We start from the raw sequence: 20,751 nt of genomic DNA, 5'->3' as shown, positions 1-20,751 counted from the left end.
TTGGTCTTCTTGTTCTTGATCGTCTTGTTCTTCTTCTTCTTGTTCTTCTTATTCTTCTTCATCTTCATTCTGAGTACATGTAAACTGCGTTAATAACAATGTATAGCATGTGGCCTCGTTGGAATCGAACGGATTCTCCACTGTTGGTGATTCAATATTAGAGCACGACCGGCCTTGACAATGTGTACATGCCAGAGAACAAAACAGTCCGGCTCTTTTGCAACCACATTTAGCATTGCACCCCTTTTTGCAGTTGCAAAAAATTGTGTTCTGCAGTTTTTCCGGCGCAGGTGGAAGTGAAATTTGGACTGGTTCTATTAAATTGTTGACCAACTTCCAACCCCAGTCTGTAGAGTCTAGCTGATAACCAAGTCACACTTGAAGCAGGTAGTTTTTTAGGAGATCCGTACATGGAAAGAAGAAATCGAATGCAGTTAGTAATCTGTATCTGTATCTGTAGATTAGGGAGGGTGAGTGTAAGCCCATAGCACTTAGGCCACATGCGACCCATTGTACATTCTCCCGAGGAGTTGTCCTCTTAGGTCATCGGCCATCCTGTCCTTTCCAAGAAGGTGGACAAGTCTCTGAGAAACATCTCCTTTATATCAGCAGGTGTAGGCCAAGATTCGTCGAACACACACTCTCTTATTGACGATAACTCCGGGCACTCGCATAGGACATGCCTGACAGTCTCATCTTCCTGTTCACATATCCTGCATAAAGGTGTGTCCACTAGCCCCATATTATGGAGGTGTTTCCTTTATTGACAGTGGCCAGTCAGAAATCCTACTGTTAAGCGTAGATTTTTCCTGGTCATCGCCAGATATTTCTTCGGCGCCAGCTTCCCAGGGTCGCCCAGGGTGATCCTGGCAAGATCGAATCCTTTGATTCCATCCCATCTCTTTAGGGATTGAGCATGGGTGTAATATTCGGCTAGTTCCGCAATTTTCGAAGTCATCAGGCCGTAGGTACCACTGGGTCCTAAACTTCTTAGTGCAGCCGCTTCCTTGGCTAAAGAGTGGGCAATACCATTACCTTCACTCCTGTCGTGCCTTTCAACCCACCTCAGGATAATTATCTACCGAGGCTTTGGCTAAATCTTGGTGGCACTCTAGTGCTAGCCCTGCCGTTAGTGATAATTTCTTGTCGAGTTCACTTACTATTTTTAAGAACTACAGCACATTGAACTAAATTTTGTTTTTCGAAAATTTTGAAAACTATTATTTTACTCCTCCTGTAAATTGCAGATATCGTATCACAGTCAGTTATTGCGTGTAAAAATAGTAGGTACATGATTTTGACACTTTGCAAAAGTAGACAAACTTTTTGATGTTGAGCTTTTTCTGGTTTTAAGAAGGAAATAGTTTTGGAGTTCGAGCAGTGAGTAATACGAGTAAGTCTACATCTTCACCAACAGCAATAGTTATATTTGTCAAATTTAATTGCCCACTTGATGTTTCAATTATCAATACATCAGCATTATTATTAGCCTGTTTTACCTATATATTTTCAGCAGTAACGATTACAACTTTTTGAAGCATTATATCTCAAAAACGGTGGCTGGTAGTAGGAAAAAAAGTACTATTACATTTTTTGTAGATAATTTTATGATCTCACGATTTTCAGCAAAACTTACTGTTTTGCTGAAAATCGTGAAAAACTCATTTTTTTGACCTTTGACCTTGAATAAAATTTTTTCCATGCAGGGGAAATATGGGGAACTTTCAAATTTTATTTTCAATCATATCTGGAACAATCTTACCGATTTTCAACTTGGTTGGGTTTTAGGTAGCTTTACTCTTATTTTTTGGTCTACTTTGACCGGACCTTTATGGATATGCGGATATTATTCAATCATATACCAGTTCTATATTGTATTACTGGGAACTGTGCAAACTGCAAATACTTTTCAACGAAAACTTCAATAAAATAGTGATAACGCATCTTATCAATTATTATCGGCATAGAACTTTGAATTCAAAGAATAAACAAAATATGTTATCTTATTAGTAAGAAATGTAAACAATACAGATGATAAAATACCATTTAATACTTTGATTATGCATTCATTTAACCAATGTTCAGAGTAACAGATATATTCGTTTCAATCGTTGCATCGTTGACAAAAAATAAGAAGAATGACAATTAAAGTATGCCGATGTAAATGGTCACAGTCCGATATACAGTTGGGACACCTAAAAATTACATTTGCGCCATCAATAAAATACGCCAAAAAACAAATACTTTTTGAAGTATTCTTTTTTTCTATAAGTGACAAACAAATACTAAACAGTTATTGTTTGCGTTTATTCAGAAAGAGCTTTTATTTGGAAAATAGCCTGCAGTCAGTAACTCAATAAGAGATAGACAAAAATAAGTCGTCGGCGACTTCTCAAGTTTTGAGACCAATTGATAACTTATTAAAATCGTTTGACAGTTTACATTGTTTACATGTTGTTTTGAAAATATTCTAAGATTTAAATCCTTTTATATGTACTACAAAGTCCATTGAAATGTTACATTTTTTGGGCCTTAACTTGCATTTTTCATAGGACGCAATATATTTTTTTTAATATACAGAGGGGTCAGTAGAAACTTAAAGTTCAAGTTAGTGGTGTCGCCATCCTTGTCCCCCGGTCGCCATCTTGGAAAAAGGGGTGTAAAGGGTTTTTACGCTGTATCTCGTAAACAACAAGTTTCTTTTTGGAGATTATAACTTTTTTTCAGTTCATTTTCCAATAAAATGACATTATTATAGCAATTTTGTAGAGGGTTTTTCACTATGAATTTGTTTAATATCATTTATTTATCTAGGTTTTACAGCGCTCCAAACTTGACCGGATTCTCGAATGATCATAGGGATATAATAAAACAAAACGTTAGGATTACTTTTCTTTCTATATATTTTTTCATTCACACAATTTATTATGATCGTAACATTCCTGTGCTATTATTAAACTATTTTTGACCCTTCTCCCCACTACAAAACTTAGAAGTCTAAGCAGGTGGAAAAGGGCCAAGTACTTGTTGAGGACAAATGAACATCTGCCTGCTATTACTGTTATTATTATAATTTATCTTAGCTAGCACAGCTGTCGGTTTCCTTCTACTTATTCTTATAGTGGTGCTGAATATTTCGCCATGTGCAGTTGTATTAAACAAATTGAAGAAGCATCCTGAGTTAGCTAGTGGAACAACATTATTTGTCAGTGAGAAAGTCGAGCCATCTTTACTCAGTGTTGTTGGCGAACGTTTTTTCGTCTCTTTATATGGCGAAAATAAAGACGATTCACTTGACACCCTGACATACAAACAATTCGCTAAGACAGTGACAAAAAATGCATTTAATCTCTCCTTACTTCCTTCACCGTATCGAATACGGTGCTTCCTCCAACACAAGATGTAGCCCGTTTCCACAGTCTCCGAGTGTATCACCAGATTCAGCCATGGCTCGGTAAACATTGTGATCCAGAAGATTGTGGCTGGAAAATGCATGGAAAATTTTGGATATCAATCCAAACTTCCAAGCCTCCAGCACCCCCCGAGCCTATGAAATTAATCTTTTGCAGATGCAAAGGAAACTGTGGAAGTACGTGCGGTTGCCGAAAAGCAGGCCTCAAATGTTCAGCAGTGTGCCTCCATTGTAGTGGTGAAAGCTGCAGCAACATCGTGGACATATCAACATTAATTGAAGAAAATTAATTGGAAGATGAATTACCGACAATAACGCCAATGCTAACTTCTATTTATACCACCTCGGATACTGATTCAGATCTTGACTCGCAGCCTGGACCATCGAAGAGAATGAACCGTTTTCAATATATAATAATAAATAATATTATTTTATCTAGAAATTGCCCGTGGATTAGGCCTACTGGGGATACCACATTAAAAAAACGCGCCTCCAGACTCTACCTCATAGGTGGTGGGGAAAAGGGTCAAAAATAAATTGTATGAATAGAAAAATATACAGATAGAAAAGTAAGCCTAACGTTTTCTTTTTATTGTATCCCTATGAGCATTCGAGAATCTGGTCAAGTTTGGAGCGCTGTAAAAGGTAGATAAATAAATGAAATCAAACAAATTTATAGTGGAAATTGTTCGTTGAGTAACCCTATACAAAATTGCTGTAATATCATTTTATTTAATTGATGGATGTAGCCGTTACTACGTGGTAGGAAATCATAATGAAAAGATAAATGAAAATTTCTGTTTTTCTATGTTTATTGTATAAGTTTGAAAATGTCTGTATAGGACGAAGCTGCAGTAACGTTAGTTACAAATAAAAGTGGTAAAAAACATAGAAATTTTCATTTTTTTAGCGTTTTATTGTAAAATGAACTAGAAAAAAGTTATAACCTTCTGCGTTTGCAGAAGTCATCAAAGAGTTGTGGTCAGAAGATTAATTTGATAGAGTAGTAAATACAGTCCTTAAAAAATCAGATTCAAAGTTTTGCTCCTCGATTCATGATGTCATCGAATTTCCTCTAGCGAATCCACATGTTTCTAGAAATGATATGAAATCTAGAAAGGTTGATGCAGTCAAGCTGCTGGAAACTAATTCCATGAAAATCGAAAAATAAATAGATAAGTACTCTTTGATCATTCCCATATTGATTTCAATTTAAGAGCCACCGGTATACAGCTGTTTCAGCCTATTTGGCATCGTCAGTACTATTATCACCATTATAAATAGTATTACTATTTATTTTTTGATTTTCATGGAATTATTTTCCGGCAGCTTGACTGCATTAACCTTTCTAGATTATATATATATATATATATATATATATATATATATATATATATATATATATATATATATATATATATATATATATATTTTTTTTTGATTGAAGCAACAAATTTTCCTTTATTTTGAGTATTTCAATATTAAATTCTACAAAAAGTATTTGAAGCTTTATATCTTCTATCACAATGTTATGCTGTCTTATTCGTACAGAATACTTATTCTAATAATATATTGTTGAAATAATCTGATAATTATTCCAGTTTGCTATTCCTCAGATATGGTTTAATATGGTTTGTCATAAGTCCGATAAAAGAAAACCAATAGGATGCAAGTGGGTTTTCAAAGTGAAATGCAAGTCCGATGGAACTATTGTTCGTTATATGCCAAGACTATGTTCAAGAACTTGCATCACGTGACTACGATAGACTGAGGTGTTGAAAACACCATCCTGGTATAGTCCATTCGATATTGTCTGAGAGTGAAAGAATTTCAAGAATGCAAACATTGCGACAAAGAACTTTAAAAGAGGCAGCCGTTAAAAATAGTATTAATAGGCGTCGGACTGGTGGTAATAATATAAATTTTTCAATGATATATTCTGTATGATGCGAAGATAATTGAAATATAGTGAAAACTAATTCTGTTTGAATATTTTATTTTGAGAAGGATAATTTATATTTGAAATCCTTTTTTTCATGTTGGATTGTTACCTTCTACAGATCTATAAAAAAAATCAGATTATTATTATTATTCAAAAATAAATACAATTGTAGAAATTATTGAATAGAACTGGCCAATACTTGATGATAATCCATATTGAAAAACTAATTAATACAGTTTATTGTATGATTTTCACTATAAAGGATTTTACAAAAACCGCGACACGTGTTTCCCTATACAATAGCTTTCTCAAGCATAAACTTCGTCTTTTGATGTAAATCAATTTTATATTGTTATTATTGACACTGATAATATCAAATTGAACGAAGTTTTGATAATTAAGATGGATAAAGTATTCGAAACGTCACCAGATAATTATACAAACTGAACAGAAATTTGAAAATATCAATTTCGGGTTGAACAGCGCTCAAAGTTTTGCATTGTTCGACATTTCGGCTTCGACTCGTTCAGTAGGGGTGATAACTTTTTTTACAAATTGCTTATGAATAGATTCAATGTATCTTTTTGTTGAGCATCCTTTTGAGTCAAGGGGAAATTTATCAAACCTACTGTGTGGTGATGACAAATAATGAGACATAGAACAAAAGTAAAGTTGTGAATTTGAAGTTACAAACACTTTTTTGAAGTCATTGTATATTTTTATGAGTGTGAATCGCAATAACAATTATGTTTTCAGGGGTATGCTTGATAGAGAGTGAAAGCGGGAGAGATACTTCAAAAGAAATTGTCAAAGCCAATGGCGGAAAAGCTTTGGGATTATTCCAGGTAACATAATAAAAAATAATTCAATAATATTTCCATTTACTTTAACAATATAATGAATAAGATGACAACTGGATAGAATGGAATTTTTATTTCTATTAAAAAAAGACTTGACAACAGGAATCTTTCTTGTGAAATGAGATAATTAAATATATTTATATTTCATTTTAGATCAATAGCAAAGACTGGTGCAAATACGGAAGTCCGGGAGGAAAGTGCAACATGAAATGTGAAGGTTAGTAAAAATAACTACATGTTATAACAGTCAGGAATACATACTTTACATACTAATTCATTAGTTATTAGTTGATTAACAATTCGTCTGATTCATTGTATTCATAAAGCTTTTATTTAACTTGCTCTGTTAGTTATTTGGTTAGTCTTGAAATAGACACACACACATTCGATTCTTGTGACAATGCACGATCAATTTTACGCTGCGATTTTGAATCAAATATGGCGAACAATACAAAATGGCGTTTTATTATTTTCATAATAATGATGATCGAAATACTTTAAACAAAGTGACTTCATTTTAAATCCAATATATCACACGCCCATTTATTGAAGGTATGGTTAGCTCAAAACTTACAGTGCATTGATACATTGACAGAAATGGATTATTTGGACATACAAACTAAAAACTATAAAATAAAATGATATAATAATATTTTCGAGAGATAAGATTTCTGGCTTCCTACTTTTCCATCTTTATACAAACAATTTTGAAAAACTTTTCAAAGATATGATGAAAGCAATTCAGTTGAAAATAAACAATTTACAAAGATGTGCAGATCATGCATATACGTTATATTCAGGTAAAAAGTGGAAGAAAAAAGCCTCCCGAAAACAATTCCAGTCTTACTCGAATATTGTCGGGTTCTTTTGGATAAAATTTGGTTTATCCGTAGTACTTGTATTTGATTAATAATTTTCTATGATTTAGCTATAAATTGAATATAAGTACAATATTTAATTATAATCGATGATAACTATATTCATTTAGTAGGCATCTGTAGTTTATATTTTGTTTTTGTTCTGAACAAAACTCATAATGTTCATTTTAGTACATTAGCTCAGCTTAGCTTAGAACGCTTCAATAAAAGTTCGTTTTCAAAAACATTTTTCTCTCCTATTATTTTATTATGTGAATAATTTACCTTTCCGACTATACCCCAGGGTATTAACCACGAATTCAACAAAAAGCCGAAGTATTTATTATAACAAGCGACCTCTTTATTGATCAGTGAAGTATAAAGCGAAAGGACATGTTTTTTCAATCGAAGTGCTTTTAAAATAAAATAAAAATACTCAGTCTTCTTTCATTGCCTTGCTCTTGAGAAACCTTGAAAATAGTTTTGTCATATCACTCGAATCATTCGCTTCTTCATCTCAGTAAACAAATCTGTTGATATTAGGGATTTCAACAGAAATGAAAAATAAAAAGCATAGCAATACTATACATATAACAACAAAATATTTTTTTTTTGTTAGTCAAAAATAATTTGTTACAAAAAACTAATATTTGAAGGTTCGTTCTCCATATTTTTTCAATTTGTTACTTCAATAGTCTTTTAACGTTTTTTGTCAGTAAGGATGAAGGATACGGGTTTTGAACTAATTATACGCTTGCCAACGATTACATAAATATAACCGTTAAATTTTCCTCCCCTAAATACAGGATATATGGCAAAAAAATTAATAGTTTCTTGATATTTCACATAATTTTACCTTGAGTTTTCAACTTACCTTTTGCGCAATTATTGCTATCAAAGAAAGGTAGCTCTACCAAACTGCATCTGAATTTGTACAGTTGAATAACTTGAAAGACAGAGTTTATTGATAAGTTCATGCACCTGGCTAATCTATTTTTGAATTATTCTGTTGAAGATGACTCATTTGAAAATTCTGATTCGAAAACTTGATTCTTTCAAATCAAGTAGTCTCGATCCAGAAACAAATGTCTTTTAATATAATTTTTCATTTATGCGATTCATTCTATTTCATCTACAATAATTTCGAAAGTGAAAGCTTGAAGAATATAATCTTTGTCATAAGTTTGATAAAAGAAAACCAATAGGATGCAAGTGGGTTTTCAAAGTGAAATTCAAGCCCGATGGATCTATTGTTTGTTGTCTAAACTGAATGTCTAGCTTTGATTTTAAATGCTTATAAGGACATTTAATTTCACAAGGACCATTATTTCCTCAGGATCAACTCTCTTTGAATGAAAGAGATTTGATTATTTTCCCTATATATTGATACACTAAATATTTATATTTTCATAGATTCAAATAATAGTGTTGAGATACCAAAACTGAAAGTAGGTACAACTATTCCCAGTCTTCTTAGCATTCACAGATTTTAGCACTGCCTCTTTTAACACAAAGACTTCAAATTGAACATTAATCAAGGAACAGATATATTTTCGAATGGAATGTGGAAGTCATTCATTATCACTCATGAAATTTCTCATTGTTATTTAATTTTTTAAGGTATCTTGAGAGTATAACAAGCTTTACATTTACAGTTTTTATAGTTCCTTTGGGATTTGTTTCAAGTCTCCGGATTGTCCAGGGCTACTCGTTTGTCCCAACTGGAACTTAATTGGATTCGGTTGGTTGAAATAAATGTTTTGGGCTGAACTTTATGTGACTGGCTATCCTCCTTTATTATAATTCATGTTGAATTTTGAGTATTTTGTTATGCATCTCTAAGGCTCATAAGTCACACATTTTCATTCAGATTTCTCCTTGTAGCTTTGACGGACGATAACATACGAGATGATTCGGTTTGTGCTCAAAAAATTCAAGCAGAGTTGGGATTTAGGGGATGGGATGGTTGGAAGAGGAGCTGCTACCGTAGAACCTACACTACAACCATTGTTAGTGCATGTATTCCAGCCAACTAACTCCTGCAATACTAATTCCTGGGAGCTCCATCGTGCCGATTTGGGTATTATGTGAAATTTTGGTGGTAATTTTATTGAATTGATGTAGTTTGACCTTTTTTATGAACATGCGAAAGTTTGGTACTTTAAAAAAATATTTGAATTACCATTTTTGTAACATCTGGAATAAAACTGATGTCTCAAAAACTTTGTTTTCTCATTGTCTTATCTGAGCTTTGTAGAAACTGTTTCTGAAAGTTATTCAATACTGAATTCCACTACTCATATACAAATTGTTACGATGGGCGCTTTAATGAGAGGTATACTTTACAAATCAACGATCCCGTTCAATTACTCCAAAATCTCTTGAAATTATGAATTATTATTGTGTTTAACTTCGCTTTCTATCGCTGTTGTGCCGTTGACCAAAATAATCCATCCTTCCTTAATCTCATTTCCTTCTTTTATCACTCGTCGCACTATTCAACATAGTAATGAGTGACTTTTTTGATGGCATCTTTTTGGCAACACTGTTTTTGACAGTTCACGCGTAAATCGTGTCTTGTGTCATTGTCAAATTTGTTCAATTTGGTCTATAATTTAACCATGAATCGACTTACTAATGAGCAACGCTTGCAAATTATTGAATTTTATTATCAAAATTCATGCTCGTTGAAGAAAGTGCATCGTGCACTTCTTCCCATCTATGGACAGTTTCGTCGGCCTACTGAGGGAGCTATTCGGAAGGTTGTGACAAAATTTCGAACCCAGTTTACATTATTGGACATAATGAGGACCGAAGAAAATATTACGGCTGTATCCGCCAGTGTTCGTGATGACCGTGAAATGTCGATTCGCCGCCATTCGCAGCAATTGGGCCTATGTTACTCCACTACGTGGAAAATTTTGCGAAAGGATTTGGGTGTAAAACCTTATAAGGTACAGCTGGTGCAGGAATTGAAGCCACACGACCTTTCACAACGTCTAACATTTGGTGAATTGGCGCTGGGAAAGTTGGAGGAAGATCCACATTTTTATCGAAAAATTCAGCGACGAGGCTCATTTCTGGTTGAATGGATACTTTAATAAGCAAAATTGCCTCATCTGGAGTGAAGACCAGTCACAAGCATTGCAAGAGCTACCGATGCATCCCGAAAAAGTCACTGTTTGGTGTGGATTATGGGTCGGTGGCATCTTCGGGTCGTACTTCTTCAAAGACGACAGTGGCCGGATCGTTACTGTGAATGGCGAGCGCTACGATGATTGACGACTTTTTGTTGCCTAAAATGGAAGAATCGGACATGCCTGACATGTGGTTTCAACAAGACGGTGCCACATTCCACACGGCACGCGAAACAATGGCTCAATTAAGAGCCGCCTTCGGTGAACAGTTTATCCAACGTTTGGGGCCCGTCAATTGGCCGCCTAGATCGTGTGATTTAACGCCTTTGGATTATTTCTTGTGGGGTCATGTTAAGGCTCATGTCTACAGGGATAAACCAGCAACGACTGACGCTCTGGAAGCCAATATTGAAGCATTTATACGTGAAATACCGGTCGATATGTTAGAGAGAGTGTGCCAAAATTGGACCTTGCGCATGGGCCATCTAAAGCGGAACCGCGGACAACATTTGCATGAAACCATCTTCAAACATTAAATTATATTGATCGTTCTATCGATTCCAATAAACACATTTTTCGAATTGTTTGTGTTGTTTTGAAAATCAAATTCTATACCTCTTAAAAATCACCCGTTACATCGCTCGACTCAGTACATTCCTCCCTCATTGCTTCTTCCTTTAGATTATTTCATCCAGGGTAACACTTCTGTTTGATTTTGAGGTGAATAATTGGGAGGGTCGTCGCTACAAGGATAATTTCCTTTTTTCTTCATCATTGACCTACTTCTTTTGTTATCAGAATACATTATATGCTTGTTAGTCTTAGTAGATACGCATACGTCTATTTCTAGATGTTCACTTGTTTATGAGGTCGTTTTGTCTCAAACGGCTGCTTTAATCAAGGAATTATCTTTCTCTTCTTTGGCATTTGGTATATAATTCTTGCAATTTCTTGTTCTTTTTAACAGTTATGTTCCATGTATGGTCATATTTTTGCCAAAGTTTACAACTCTGAATCGAAGGTAGGTTGAAAACTTTTTCATAGCACGGTTCTGAAAGAGAATAGTAAGACTCCTTGCGAATTACAAAATTGTTTGAATTTTCTGAAAAATATAACGAGATTACTAACTTATTTTGATTTTATGCCGGAGCAAATTTTATCAATGCTAAATAATATATGTTTTGGAATTAGACATGAACGTTGATGCAACGTGTGATGTAGTATTCACGAACCGAAATATAACGAAAAATATGACCCTTTTCAATTATTTCAAACTATTCTTTAACAAAATCAATAACATAATGAAACATATCAATTTGTAGGTACTGTGTTCAGAAAACCACAATATCTGTCAGTACATTTTATGTGTTGAACTTTGGTGGTATAATGAGAATGCGAAGTTATAGAACGCAATGGGCAGATTCTCATATTTACTTATCTATCTATCTATACTGAAATAAATGTGAAAGTTTGTGCCTAAACGACTGAACGGATTTAGATGAAACTACATAAATACAGCTCATATATCAGAATATAGACTACAATTTACAAAGGTTTTGTGTAATTTTGGTCATAATATAACGATAAATATTAGGTAAGTCGGAAAAATTCTTGCTTCCTGAGATCTATTTTGACGTGCGCTGCCTATCCCGTTGGAGTTACATGCAAATAATGTACCGTACATTTTTTCATTTTAAATAGTTCTTAATAAAAGTCCAGGATAGCATATATCTAGTTACACCGTATGAGGTAGTCACTATATGCAAAATACTAAGCCATAAATACACCTAAATTGGAAAAATTTTTTTCAATGCACATTTCAGAATATTTGTCAAATCCTTATAAAAATTGATATAATAGTCCTTATAAGTATTTATTATAGATACACTTTGTCTTTTACACTAAGTGAGAGACGACGGTGGGACGATGTGCGGGGGTAGAGGGGTGGTTTAATCAATGAAGCACCATCGTCGAGAACGCGACACGAACGCGGGCAGACGTGTGAGGGCAGATGTTGACGGTTGTGTTAGTTTTGCGAAATTCTTTATAGGTAACATAATTCGATTCTCGAAGCTATTCATTACTTAGTTCAGTTGGCATATTTTTTCAGTTACTGTATTTTTAAAGTGAAAATATAAAATACTACCTTTTGCCCGCTCTTATATTAACGTAGGTACAGCCTAGGCGCTACTGAACCTAGAATCTTGAAATATGCTGGTAGATTCTTTGTAAATAAACATCAAGAAAGGTAATCAGGAATTTCCACCCCCCAAAGGGGAAAAATAGGGGTTCATAGCTTGGTACTATCTTATAATTTTTTTTGTACTTTTCGTGTAGAATCCGAATATCTGAATATTAAAAAAAGAAACTTTGATACTTCACGCTTCTACTAGGAATCTACTGATATGCCATGATTTTTGAAACTTTAATTCGAAATACTTTTGATAACTTCACTTTTATCATCCAAAATGCTCGATGTGACACACACTGAATACGAGGTCTGTTCAAAAAATATGGTGAATGTTCAAATTCCGCAGGCTACGTACATTTGATTAGCGATTTATTTTTTTTTTGTATTGGTACACACGTCTCGAACATATGTTCACAGTTTCAGCTGTTTATCATCTTTACTTTGTTGGTGAGAGGCATGAAAGAAGTGTTTTGCGAGTTCGGCGATTTTCAGCTATCGAAAAAAATGGATCGAAGATACTCCAGATCACTTAACCTAACGATTAAGTGGTGAATGGGAAAAAATACCAGCGTGGTCCAATCAGAACTGGCTGGTATCTCAATCGCCACAAAAGAAATAACCAGGAAAGGAATTTCTGGCAAAAATATAACAATCTGCACTGACAGCAGACAAACCCTATTAGCCTTGACCAGGCAACGTGTTACCTCAGAGCTAGTACTAGAGTGCCACCAAGATTTAGCCGACAGAAGTAAAGTTAATCGCATTGCCGACTCATTAGCCAAGGAAGCGGCTGGACTAAGAATCTTAGGACCCAGTGGCACCTACGGCCTGATGATTTCGACAATTGCGGAACTAGCCAAATGTTACACCCATGCTCAATCCCTAATGAAATGGGATGGAATCAAAGGATGCAATCTTGCCAGGATCACCCTGGGCGATCCTGGGAAGCTGGCGCCGAAGAAATATCTGGCGACTACCAGGAAAAATCTACGCCTAACAATAGGATTTCTGACTGGCCAGTATCAACTAAGGAAACACCTCCATAATACTCCATAATATGGGGCTAGTGGACACACCTCTATGCAGGGTGTATGCGACTTCCCGGAGTTATTGTCATTGAAAGCGTGTGTTCGTCGAGTCTTTGCCTACACCTGCCGATATAAAGATGTCTCCAAGTGATCTATCCACCTTCCTGGAAAGGACAGGATGGACGATGGCCTAGGAGGACAACTCCTCGGGAGGATGTAAAATGGGTCACATGTGGCCTAAGTGCTGTGGACTTACACTCACACTCCCTACTCTACAGATACAGAATGGATCAAATAATTTGCATCAAATGTTATGCAGAAATGGAACTGATGTTCAAAAATACTTGAAATGTTGACAGTGGCATAGGGTGATTGTACTCTGATTCATAAAAATCTTTACAAGTGATAGAAGCTTTTCACAGGAGGTTAAAAATATGTGAATGAAGACGCTCGGTCTGGACGCTCCAGCTCATCAACAACCGATGAAAATATTGAAAAAGTCACGAAAATCGTTACGGGGAATCGTCGAACCACCATGGGAAAAGTTCCTGAGAATGTCGGCATGTTGGTTGGCTCATGCCATGCAATTTTTTAGTAAATTTTGGCCATGAAGCGTGTGAAAGCGAAGTTTGTTCCAAAATTGCTGAATTTTTACCAAAAAAACCGTCGCATGAGCATCTCTCTGGAATTGTTGAATGACGTCAACGGCAATGCGATACAGATATGCTCAAGATGGTCATAAATGGTGAGAAATTCTGGGTACATGGTTATGACGTCAATCATCCCAATGGAAGAGCCCATGAGAGCTAAGACTAATAAAAGCACGCAAAGTTCGATCAAATGTCAAGGTTTTGCTCACTGTTTTTCTCGATTACAGTGGCGTAGTGCATCAGGAGTTCTTGCCACATGGTTGTACGGTCGTATTGCTTCTCGCCACTTGCGAGAATCAATACGAAGAAAAAGTCCGGTTTTGTGGAAAAACGATTCATGGCTTCTGCACCACGATAATGTACCTCCTCACTCGTTTTCGCTTGTTCGTAATTTTTTGGACAAAAACAACACTGTAATCATGCCTCAGCCATCGTATTCACCAGATTTGATCCCTTGCGACTTTTTCCTGTTCCTAAGATTGAAAAAACCTATGGAAGGAACATATTGGAACTACTTTGAAGGGAACAAAAAAATTAAAATTAACCTTATTCTTTGAACTGACCTCGTATATACACACATATACATAGACAGACGTATACCAAACATATACGTTCAATATGCCGTGAGTTGTGAAATGTACAGGGGATATTTCCAGAACTATATTTCAATTCTGCAAACGCTAGTTAGAGAATCAACAAGAATGATGACTCAAGCTTGAAATAGGTTACGTTAGGTCAAAAGTGACTGGGTCTATTCGACCCTTGCAACACGCAAGGGATTATTGTGGCTCGAAGCTTGACATAAGAGTCAATTCACATTTTTCGCTAATGAAGATGACGCTGTGACTTGAAAAAATATTTTCGATGGCAACAACTTTCAAATATAGTGTATTTCATAAAGGATTGAATGCGAAACAGTTTTTGATCGTTCGAGATTTTTTCCGAGCTTCATAAAATTTCAACCAGGTGTTAACAAAAACGATTTTCGAATGGATGTAGAAGATTTCTCCCAAGAATTGATCAATATTTTTTTAAATTAACTTTTTCGTAACATATACCGTTTACGAAATACAGGGTGTTGAATTCCAAAAATTAAAATTGTTTTTCTTCCAGAACTTCTGAAATTCAGATAATTTTTTCAAGAAATTCTAAGTACTATCCTATTGTATAAAACAATACTTTTGAAATAATATAAAGCTTCTATTATCATCCAGTGAGTGATCCCATTTATACTCTTAACTTACCTTAATATCCTTAACATCCTTTACTTTTTCAGTTTTCCTAGAATGATGTACATATATTCTTTGGATATCAAAACAATTTCAATTTTCGAGGGAATAGCAAATAACGAAAACAACAGTTTCGTTATCGCCGTCGTATTCGAATCAATTATGAACTGATTCTCCCCCAATTTGTTGTGTGACACCTTATATAAATTATAAGCACAAAGTATCATACACATATCAAACACAAAGTATTATATTATAATCGAAAAAAAATAACTGTAAGTATTATTGTTAAAGAAATAACCAAAAATTGCTAATACAATCAATTAATTGAAAGGGAAATATTCTTAGGAGAGATTAGTTTTTGGGAAAAAAGCTCATTGGCTTTCTACTTCTCAATCTATATACAAAAAATCTGGGAAACTCACAGACGAAAGAAGAAAGCAACTAAGTTCAAAATCCTTCACAAAGAGTTTCCCACAATTTTTTGAATAAAGAAGAAGGAATAGAAAGCCAAAAAGTTTTTTTACCCAAAAACTGATTTCTGCTATAAAAATATACCCCTTTCAATTTGAACAAGAATCCTATGGCTGGTATTAAATCAAATAAACATAAGAGTATTTATGTAAATATTGAAAGGGTTATATTTTTAGCAGTGACTAATTTTTGGGAAAGAAAGTTATTGGCATTCTACTACTTCATCTTGATACAAAATAATGTGGGAATCTTCCAAAGAAAGAAAGGAAGCAATCAATTTTAAAAACAGCTATTATCATATAAATATTGAATTACACGAAAGAAAAATTATTTCGAAACAAATACTTTCTTATGAACACTGAATTATAAAAAATCACTTTTCTCTACTCAGTTTGTAGGTTAGGTCCAACCGCAACCCGCAAGGGTTTATTGTGGATCACAGCTATTCACACTCAACCCAGCTTCTTAACGAAGCCGATTAGTTTATACGGTGAGTGGTCTTTCAGGTAAGATAGTAAGAATACGGCTCTGTCGAACTCTAAAAACTTGATTCGGTTCCCAGCGGGGCATGTACAAAGTATATGCTCTGCTGTTTAATCGTTAATGAGGTAGTCGGATAGTCGAGATGCAAGATTCCCAACTTGATACCCGCGATAACCTTCCCATTAGAGGGTTTTTGCACTCAGCGTCAGAAATAATTTTCAAGTTCACTATGTCCATAAAAGTCCCACGAGTAGCTAGGGAAAAAAGGTCAATCACGGCAGTGCCCCGCATTACCGTGACAAGGCGATGCCTACGAGAGGGCGCCCAGTATCTCGAAGGTTCTGTAGAGACAGCTGATAGGCTCAGTGTCATTCATCCTCTCGTCACGGATACACACACCTTAGGATTGAGCCATCATTGGAATGCCATTCAGTTAGGGAATAACAAAACTATAAGTGATTCTGTCATTCCCTCATCCAGCGAGGCTACGTGGAAGCAGGCCTCCCATTGGAGGTTTGCTCAACCCACACATCCCAAGCCAATGCACTCGCCAAAAACAGCATGCACAGTGGTTCATGCAGTGAAAGATGAACAAGGACAGCCAACCCGCCACTCAGTTTGTATTTCAAACATTCGTTATGGAATTATATCAGATATCATTCACAGGATTTCTACACAATATACTATGGTACGAATGAATGGTAAAAATTTCACTTACATGAAACACTGTCATTTTCACTGGTAGACATCGATGTTTCGCCGTAAGACACTTGCCCTAGGACTCTTCAGCACCAATCTGGATGATATTATGAGAAAAAAACTACACAATTCATTCATAAATTACGATTTTATGTCACGGAATAAGTTTGATATACTCATGTAATCGATAACATCATAATGACATTTATTTACTCATTCGATTAAATCCCAGACAGAAGGAATCTTGTTTATATTGAAAGGGTTATATTTTCAAGAGTGACAAATTTTTGGGAAAGAACGTTTTCGGCTGAAAAAGGGGTTGGTTGGGTAACAGGATCAATTTTTTCCTAAAAAAACAATTGTATTCTCTCTGACGTTTCGAATTTAATTAAATTATTCGGTTCTACTACTTTCTACTACTCCATCTTGATACAAAATAATGTGCTTCCTTCCTTTCTTAGGAAGATCATACATTATTTTGTATCAAGACTGAGTAGTACAAAGCCAAAAACTTTCTTTCCCAAGTATTTACGTATTGAAAAGAGAAATGAAAATTTCTATGTTTTTTACCACTTTTATTTGTAACTAACGTTACTGCAGTTTATTGTTTAAGTTTGAAAATGTCCATATAGGACGAAACTGCAGTAACGTTAGTTACAAATAAAGTTGGTATAAAACATAGAAATTTTCATTTCTCTTTTCATCATGATCTCCTACCACATACTAACGGCTACATCCATCAATTTATTTACGTATTATTATCGTTACATGAGTGAATTTGTTTTATCGGTGGCATAAAGTGGTAATAGTAAGAATCAAATGAATGCTTCATCTAGTAAAATGTTGAGAAGGCATATTATACCTTGGATGAATATTACCAAGATTTATTTTACTGAAATCTCTCATCTACATAATTTAACAAATACTTCATATATGTTGCCATATTTTCTGTTTTTACTACATTTAACAGTGATTATTTCCATGGCGAAAAAAGATATATTATTTCATATTTCATAATATATCATATTTTACAAGCTTCGTCCATAACGAATGTTTGAAGAATAAACTGAATAGGAAAAAGTGACATACGTATAAATTCAATGTTCATATGAGAGTAATTTTTTTGAAACTACTTTTTCTTTCGTTCAATTCAATGTTCATGTGGAAATAGATGTTTCGAGAGGGCTTTTATTTCCAGTTTATATCTGAAAGTAACTTCTATACATGATCTACACATCTTTGTGAAGAGTTTATTCTGAACTCATTTCTTTGGGGGTTTCCAATACTTTTTTCTATAAAGATAGAGAATTAGGAAGCTAAAGAGCTTTTTTTTCCTAATTGATCAATGTATGATTAAAACAAACATTGAAGTTATATTCCTTTATTGATGACATACATAAGATATCCTCTTTTGTCATAAAGATCTGTCAGGGAACGTCTAGGTTGTGAGAATCCTCAAGTCTCTTCCTAGATTTGATGAGATATATGTGTACTTATTGGAATTTGAAAAACAATGTAGTTGATAGTAGGTTGTGAGAATCCTCAAGTCTCTTCCTAGATTTGATAAAATATATGTGTACTTAATGGAATTTGAAAAACAATATAGTTGATAGTCTTCCTTAAAATAAGAAGATACATATTTTCTGTAGATTTGATCAACGAGAATGTCAGGGATGATGCTATGTGCGCCAAGAAGGTAGAACGGGAAACTGGATTTCAAGGATGGCAAGGGTGGGTTAGGAGCTGCTCCAGAAGAACATTAGCGCTTCCAAGCTGTTAGAACATCGAGGTACTCACAAACTTTACTATATCAATTGTACATTAGTGGATTGATATCTATAACAAATACATTTTCAATTTTTTTATTCTGATTTCATTTCCTTTATCATTTTTGTCCACAACAGTTTAAGAATAAACCTGTTTTTATTAGTTTTTTTTACATAAAATATTATATACTATTAGCGGTTAATAGTCATTGAGTATTCACTACTTTTTTTTTCACTACTTGTCATTATCCTCCTAATACGTTAGCGATTCATACAAATGTAATTTTTTCGACTTTCGTAACATATAAAAGTAAAATTATTATAAAATTGACCATATTCGATAAGGATCAAATGGTGGTTTTATATTCCACCTTTGGCGCCATTAGATTTGTGTCAATTCTTTCCTTTCCCATTAAATGACTCCACATGGAATTTTTGACGTCAGTTTAAAATTGACCAAATTCGATGAGGATCGACTGGTAGCTAAGCTTAAGATTTTGAACAGAAGCTCTAATCAATGAACTGGTTCAAATATGTTAAGTATCTCAAATATTTCAACTAATGACATTGACAGTTATGACGCCCACAATTAAAGATGAAACCCATCCACCACATACTCCTTCAAGTATCTGTAGAGTAAGGAGGGTGAGTGTAGACTCACAGTACTTAGGTCACATGTGACCCATTGTACATCCTCCCGAGGAGTTGTCCTCCTAGGTCATCGTCCATCCTGTCCTTTCCAGGAAGGTGAACAGGTCACTAGGAGACATCTCCTCAATTTTGGCAGGTGTAGGCCAAGACTCGCCGAACACACACTCTCTTTGGCAACCTTGAGGTGTCTCACGGTGGCCTCCGCGAAAGTTTTGGAAGGTGCAGCGATATTACAGTCGTTGCTCAGCTTCTTCAACCTTCTTGGGGTTCCCTCCTTGGAGGTGCACAAGTGAGGGAGCTTTCCTGCAGAGGCAGCCTTTATTCAAGGCGGAGCTCTAGCCGCCCGCCGCAGGAAGTGCCCTTGTTATTGGAGGTGATTTGCTATGTCCAGCCTTATTCCAAGCGGTAGATTGTGGTGGACATTTCTATTCATTCCCAGCCACCGCCTTAGATTGAGCACTTCTGTCCATTTTCAGGATTGGTTTTTGTTTTTGTTGTTTCTGTTGTTTCATTCATGTGTGTTCCCACAAGTAGCAAGGAAAGAGTTGTTCACCTCTGGCAGAGCCCCGCTTTACCAGATGCTGATTACAATGAGGTTTCGCCCAGTTCCCCAAGGAGATCGTTCGTGACCGCATTTCACCCTGCGACCATTCAGCTGTCGGCACGATTTCTTACACCTTAGCTTAGGTAGGCTGGTCCACGGCCAGACTCCAACGTGACCTACATCAAGATGATCGAATATGATCAAATGAAACTTCAAGTTTTGACTACAAAATAATTTATGATATGATTATTTGAACCTCAAAAAGAAAATGTATTCTCAAAATGAACAGAAATTATACCTTGGAGTTATTGCCAGAAAAATTAAAAAGTATATGGCGTCGTATGAATTACTCTGAAATTCTTAAAAGGAATGAATCAAAATATACCAATACCTATTAGGTTGTTGAATTTTACAGATTCAGAACTGCACAAAATATGAATCCTAACACTTTGGACCCATTTCGTAATGATTGATGAAGTACCTACTATTGTTGAGTATACATCAAGAAATTGATTATAGAAAACTACTAGCGTTATTGAAGAAAAAAATCTAGAACAACCTGTTCTTTCTTTTGAGGACACTAACGAGTTCTATACTTAGGCAGCAGACAACGAATATCTTACAACAAAGATGGGAAAAGATTTTCAAAAACATTATTCGAAAGTGAACCCTAAAAAATCTGCTGCCTTGCTGTTTTTGTAACGAAAATTCAAGAAAACAATAACAATTGAAAATATCTCATGAGGAAATCCTCTTCAAATCGAATGTAATAACCTGTGCCCAATCATTGACAAAAGTTTTATCATATTTTTTTTCTAAAAACACGTA

At 35.0% G+C, this 20,751-nt stretch overlaps 1 protein-coding gene across 2 annotated transcripts in view; it reads left to right on the top strand.

Moving 5' to 3' along the window:
• The window catches only part of LOC111504439 (lysozyme), a 28,566-nt gene extending 9,742 nt beyond the window's left edge, over positions 1–18,824 (top strand). Inside the window, exons 2-4 of one of the 2 annotated variants that reach the window (XM_074186260.1) lie at positions 6,111–6,199; positions 6,368–6,431; positions 18,612–18,824. In XM_074186260.1, coding sequence (XP_074042361.1) covers positions 6,111–6,199; positions 6,368–6,431; positions 18,612–18,742 — 284 coding nt within the window. In that variant the 3' untranslated portion in view covers positions 18,743–18,824. Of the gene's footprint in view, positions 1–6,110; positions 6,200–6,367; positions 6,432–8,955; positions 9,294–18,611 lie in introns of those variants that run through there. The other variant, XM_074186259.1, reaches the window with a different exon arrangement.
• The last annotated feature ends 1,927 nt before the right edge of the window (positions 18,825–20,751 follow it).

This window comes from Leptinotarsa decemlineata, unplaced genomic scaffold (genome assembly GCF_025532065.1).
Source record: "Leptinotarsa decemlineata unplaced genomic scaffold, Ldec_3_MD MMD2_tig00078422_RagTag_RagTag, whole genome shotgun sequence".
NCBI classification, from domain to species: Eukaryota; Metazoa; Arthropoda; class Insecta; order Coleoptera; family Chrysomelidae; genus Leptinotarsa; species Leptinotarsa decemlineata.
This window is presented reverse-complemented; position numbering and strand designations above follow the sequence as displayed.